At 37.7% G+C, this 6714-nt stretch overlaps 1 protein-coding gene across 1 annotated transcript; it reads right to left on the bottom strand.

Moving 5' to 3' along the window:
- Positions 1-4319: 4319 nt before the first annotated feature.
- Positions 4320-6194, bottom strand: LOC110114034 (early nodulin-93-like). Its single transcript, XM_028700864.1, is given in 3 exon segments — positions 4320-5667; positions 5773-5900; positions 5902-6194. Coding segments are annotated over 3 exon segments (330 nt in total). The 5' UTR covers positions 6006-6194; the 3' UTR covers positions 4320-5569.
- Positions 6195-6714: the final 520 nt, after the last annotated feature.

Genomic DNA, 6714 nt, shown 5'->3' with positions numbered 1-6714 from the left:
TCAATTAAGAACGAGGATGAAAGTGAAGATACCCAGGAGAGCAATAAAAATATTTCTAATTCTAAGTAGTTTTTGTAATTTAGAATTATAGTTTTTATAATTTAGAATTGTAGAATTTTACTTTTTATAATATTTATGAATAGTTTTATACTTATAGAATTATACTTTTTGAATTCCTAGCAATGAAAATGTTTCTGATTCTGAGTAATTTTTGTAATTTAGAATTATCATTTTTATAATTTAGAATTGTAGAATTTTGCTTTTTGTAATATTCAGAATTATACTTTTTAAATTCTGAGCAATGAAAAGGTTAATTATTTTTTTGTATTATGTCATTCTTTATATTTGTAATTCATTAATTTGTATTCTATATTCTTTATTTTTTATACATTACAATGCTTTATTAATTGCTTCTTTTAATATAAATGACTTCAGGTGACGATCCTCCTCGTAGATCATTTACCTCAATGTTCTTTAGAAAAAATTGAGTGTTAATCCTAACAGACTCAGACAACTTGATGAAAGTGACAGATTGAGATCAGTTCCACCAGTTATACCTTCACCATCACCTTCTAGGAGTCAGCAGCAGTCTCCGAGTGAGCAGGGTTAGGGTCAGTCAGATCCACCTACTATTGTACCACTACCCTTGCCTAGCTACTTCCCTCCTCCGTCGACGAGTCCTCACTTTTTCTCTCAAGATCAGGCACATGCAGCTCCATTCTATCCATATTACCCCCACCATCATCACAGTCAGCAGGTCCATATACTGATCCTTACCCTCCATACCCCACCCATATTATTACCCATATCCGGTGCAGCCAGAACACGGTGGACTATCTAGACCAGTAGAGGTTGGTGTTGGGGATCATGCAGCTGCAACAAATAAGCATCAATACATTGAGTCTGACGGCGATAAGTAAGTTCCATTTATGTTATTAAGTTTATTGTATTTTCTTATATTATATGTTATTGACAAAAAAAATCCTGCAGCTTCAATTCTTTAAGTCCACCTACTCACAAGATCCGGGATATTATAAAGAACAAATATGATGCTCCTTACTAATCATGGAAGAAAATCTAAAAGGAGATTAGGGATATGTGGTTTGGAGAATTTTAGGTATATTTATTTGGTATGAATTCAAATATTTACTTTAATTTATATTAATATTTTTAGTTATACTTAAAATTTTTACATAAAGAATTTAGGTAGTTGCTTGAGCATAGCACGAGGATCATAACAAGTTTTGAGAAGAGAGGAGTGACCCGTCTTAGAGACATGTTCACAGACATTAGAAAGTTCGGGCAGACTCCAATATGGATTGGAGAGGGCGTATGGGCTGATCTGAGTAGAGCTTGGGCTACCCTTGAGTTCAAAAAAATAAGAGAGCAAAATAAGCAGAACAGAGCATCTGACTGTGGGGGTTTAGGAAGCTCTCTTCATACTGGTGGATCAGTTCCTCATACGGAATATAGATGACGAGTGGTAAGAGCTTTAAATTAGTTTATTAAATATATTTATATTATTATAACTATATCTTATATTTTCATAAAGGGTTTCTTGGTCGGGAGCTAACACCGCTGGAGTTGTATACGAGAACTCATCAACATCAAGCGGACCATCAGTGCGTTGATGAAAAGGATAAGAAGACTCATGTGAGTATAATTTTTTGGAGTTTGGGAATAGAAATTATTATAATAAAACTAATTGTAATATCAATATATTTTATGGATTTATTCTCAAAGGATGATTTTGTACGAGCTCGAGAAAGTCGTCAGTCCACTGGTGAGGGACCATCTTCATACAACAACAACAACAACATCAAGCCTTTATCCCACTACGTGGGGTGGGCTACATGAATCCTTTTTCTCCATTGTGTCCTATTAAAAGTCAAATTCTCGTTTAAATCTAATAAAGAAAGGTCATTCCTAATATTTTCTAACCAAGTCTTTTTAGGTCTACCCCTACCTTTCTTAATATAAGTCAAATCTAATACCTCTACTCTCCTAACCGGGTCATCGCAAGGCCGCCGTTTTATGTGACCAAACCAAATTTTTTAGTATTATACATGGTTAGATATTGTTGGAGGAAGATAGAGGGGGAGGGTATATGACTTAGGTTCGCAAGGCTATGCTTATGAGGGCAGTTCATCCACCTCAGCATTTTATGATCCAAGTGGAGCTGAAGAAACTTTAAGCCTGAGGGTTGCAGCGCTGACTAGAGAGATTGAAGATATGAGAAATGTTTAAAATGAAATGCAACCAGAGCTGCGATCCTACAGAGATGAAAATCAAAGGAAGAAAGAGCAAGAGACAAAGCAGCCACATGCATCTCCAGAAAGCAAGGTTACAGACGAGGATTAGTAGTTTTTATGTTTGATGCACTTATGATGATCTGATTGTAAACTTATTTGGTTGAACTTATTGAACTTAGAACTTGTGAACTTAGTTATGAAATCATTTGTAAACTTGTGAACATTAGAACTTGTGAACTTTGTTTGGTTTAACTTATGAATATATTTATGATAATTGTTGTGATGGACTATAGTGGCGTATTGCCCAAAATTATTGTGATTGATTTATGTCCAGCTTTAGAGTTTAGGGTGAAAATCCCTCAAATATAGGGGAAGCTGTCATTTTTTTTAGATGCTATAGGTTTCCGGCGGCCAACCGGCGATTTGGCCGCCGAAAATATCTATATAGGACGACTGATTGACGCCGCCGAAAATCGATTATAACCGGCGGGGGTCTAACAAAGGTCGGGCTAAAGTTTGGCGGCGGACGATGGCCGGGCGAAGGTTCGACGATGGATGGCGGCCGGACGAAGGTCCGACAAAGGTCGGGCTGAAGTTCGGCAGTGATCGTCGGTCGGGAGAATGTCCGGCGGCGGACGGCGGTCGGGCGAAGGTCCGGCGGCGGGTGTCGGCCGAGCAGTGGTCCGACAAAGGTTAGGCTGAAGTTCTGCGGCGGACGTCTGCCGGGCGAAGTTCCTGTGGTGGGCTGCGGCCAAGCGGTGGTCCAACGGAGGTTGGGCTGATGTCTGGCGGCGGTCGTCGGCCTAGAGAAGGTCTGGTGGCGGGCATCGGCTGAGCGAAGGTCCGGAGGCGGGCGGCGGCCTAGCGGTGGTCCGTCGAAGGTCGGGCTGAGTCCGTTGGCGGTCGTTGACTGGGCGAAGGTCCGGCGACGGGCGACGGCCGGGCGAAGGTCTGGTGGAGGTCGGCGGCCGAGCAGTGGTGTTGAGCTCTTGAAGCTTCAGAGCTCTCTCCAATCTCCAGCAAAGGTCCCCTCATACAGATAGTGGGGGTCTAAAAATTTTCATAAGTGGCACACCCTGTAAATCTAGAGAAGATCTGGGGGAGGTTCAGAGTGATCCATCGGATTGCTCGTATTGAATTCCCTGATCGCAGAGAGTTTTTCAAATGTTTAAGTGACTTAACAATGTCAGAATTCAGAGATCTTGGGCTCATTGGATTTGTCTTGCCGAGACGCTCGATTTGACTAGTAGCATGCTATTTTTGGATATCATTTCATCATCCAAATAATGCTTTGACTCTTCCAAATATTGCCCGAGCCCCCGATTCAGACTCATTTGGGCTTGGGTTGGACCAATTTTGGTGTTGTTTGGTTCGCCTCTTTGAGATGCTCAATTTGATTATAAGTTTGCTGAAATTGAAATTCATATGATTTAATTTTGAAAATTTCCAACTCGAATATGCCTTGATATTCATACTTGATTAAAGCAATTTTTTAGGATGTATCAAGTCATACCCATTATATTTCAATAATAGAGCAATTTCATTCATAATTTTTAGAATAAATTTCTCTAAATAAAAGTATAGAAGCTTATATTGATCTCATTAGGCGCTATTTGAGGCATGGAGGCTTGGGCTTCGTTTGTTATAGTTTTCTTAATGTTTTATAAAACAGAATTTTAGGCTTTATAAAATAGAATTTTAGTATAAAATTATTTTTTAAAAAAAAAAATTGTACTAAAAATCTTTTTTATAAAATAATAAGAAAACTATCCCAAACCAAACCTTAGAGAGTCAAGTTTTCTTCTAATTTTGTTGTTTGAAGTGTTAAAAGCCTTTAAAATATTAAAACAAGTATTTTCAAATATATTTCAATACTCTCAAAATTATAAATATAACGTTCATATTCTGTCAAAATTTTATCCTTTTAATAATTTTTTTATAACATCGATTGAAGTCCCACAACGATTCAGCTACTCTCCTGTAGTTCTGATTTTATTCAATTAAAAATTAAAATCTTGACTACTTAGAAAAGGCAACTTTGAAATCTATCCGAATGACTAAAAAAAAAATACACTTTTGAGTTTTCTTGAGTAAGCCCTTCTTGGCAAGAAGCAAAATAGAAAATTCATGACTAAAGCATCAAAACCAGTCTCCACTCTCATCAACTAACCATCACCAAGCATATCGAGCTGCGCGGTCTGTTCTACCATCCATCTTTCTTACGCCGATCACTGCTCGGCACAATGCGTCAAAAAACCACTTCATACGCAATACCATTCGCGCCTAACTCTATTAGCCTTAACGACAACTCTCATCTCCCTAGCTGGAAATCCAAATCCTTTAATTTGCATTTCCTGTTTAAAGCTTGAGCCTTGGCTTTAGCTTATCCTCTAGGTGGAAAAAAATTCACGCGCAGATCTATTAGCCATCTACGTCAATACTCTTCTTTAAGCTTGGTCTTTTGCTTGGATATTTTTACTCACACACTTCTCTTATCAGTATAGATTGTCGGAATCCGAACGCTTTCGATGTCCGACAGATGTGATGAAATTTCTTAAGTAGATGCGCGCAGTTCCTTCAACTCCCAGATTAATGCTATGATATTTTTTCAGGCCAGTTAGGTGATGCCAAGGATAATTTTTCATGAAATGCGCGTTAGAGGTGTTCATGTCCTGGAAGTATAAATTCGGGCAATATGCATTGTGGCTACTTTGAAGAAAAACTGAATTTCCAAAAATTCTGAGTTCTAATGCGAAGCCTTAATACTAGTATTTTGAATGCATGGCAAGGGATCGATCATAGATTTCTCCTAAACTATGGACACTATGGTTGTCTGATCGATTTTGTTGGTCAATGTGGGCTTTTTATTGTTGCTAAGGCTCTGATAAAAGGGTGAAGATGAAGCCCAAGGAGTTAATTTTTACTTCTCTTCTTGGAGCTTGTCAAAGCCAAGCTAAAATTGAATTTCCTAAGTAGCCTTCAATCTTATAGAAATTGTGGATGAAGACCACGGCATTTATATTCTACTGTCTAACATCTATGCGAAAGTTGGCAGATGGAGTGATCTTATATGAAACAGGGTCATCTTAAATTAGACGGGAGTAGATCATTGGACCTAAGAAAATATGATTAAAACTTTCCATTCAAACAAATTTTCTGACATCCAACAGAAGTGCAATCGTATTGTATTTATGTAGATATTACAGCTCATAATCACTAATACTCATTTAAGCTTACGAAACCATAATACTAATACCAAGTCAACATACGAGAAACCGTAGATCTTGATAAATAACTGAGATCTGACTAAATGCAATTCACATTGCTTCTGATTTGTCTGCATTCTTGAAAGAGTTATTTCTTGCCGATTGCAAAACAGTCTTGTCAGCAACAATGAAGTATGCAGCACCAGCAACTGCAATAATATCTATGAGCTGTTAATATGAATAGAGGAGGAAAATATATATCCTTCATGACAAAATTGATTCAAAACCATTTAATGCTAATGATAGTTTATAACCTGATGAAATTATGAGGGCTTGAGCCGTGTGATTTAGGTATGTTCTAGCCCAGGGAAGCATCCTGGCACTGGCTAACTGAAAGATGTAATGGCATATTAATTTATGCAAAGAAACAGGAGTCTTGCAATGATATCTTCTTGCTTGATGATAGTACAAAACTCACTGTAGGTATGGCCGCTGCGACGGTTGCGACCACCGCTGCCTTCGCTCCAGCAATGACCCCATCTACCATTTTCAAGAACAAACAAAAATAAATGACAATTTATAATTAAGCTACGGATAGCAAGCAACACTATACATAAAACATCTCTTTAAGTGAAAGCTTAATGATACCGCGAGCGCAGCTCTTTGCCATGGTGAGCTTGTGATCGATGGAAGCCATGGCTGACACTAATGAAGCGAGAATAAATGAGATGCAAGAGCTTGGTGTGTGGTGTAGGAGGTGGGTGGGATTGTTGTGAATTTATAAGCGAGGGTTGGGAAATGGAACGAAGCCGCAAATGGTTTTTGGCTAAAAGCCTGAGGTAAGTTTGCTGTTGCTTGTTTTTACTCCAGTAGCTTTATGCCTTTATGGGTTGGTGGGAGGTGACATAAAATGTATTATATTCTATAGGAAGCCCATGGTTTGAACGCAACAAAGAAACCAGCAGCAAGGAGTCTCTTTCTGTAATGTTCGCTCTCTGTTTCATGAATTAAGTAATAATGTTAAATGTTAGTTTTTTTTTTAATAACATATGATGAAGAAATAATTACCATAATGTATGCTTTTATTTTTTTTAGTACTCTTCGTTCTTAATTGATCAAACTTCAACACCATATGATCTGTATTATTAAGGTTTCAAAAAGTATTATGTTGTAAATTACACTAAAGAAAAACGAGATATATAAAATGAAAAATTATAATTCTATATTAACTATTCTTCTAATTAAATCTTTTTCGT

This window comes from Dendrobium catenatum, unplaced genomic scaffold (assembly GCF_001605985.2).
Source record: "Dendrobium catenatum unplaced genomic scaffold, ASM160598v2 fragScaff_scaffold_1606, whole genome shotgun sequence".
NCBI classification, from domain to species: domain Eukaryota; kingdom Viridiplantae; phylum Streptophyta; class Magnoliopsida; order Asparagales; family Orchidaceae; genus Dendrobium; species Dendrobium catenatum.
Note: the sequence above shows the minus strand (reverse complement) of the source record. Positions and strands in the feature narration are given on the sequence as shown.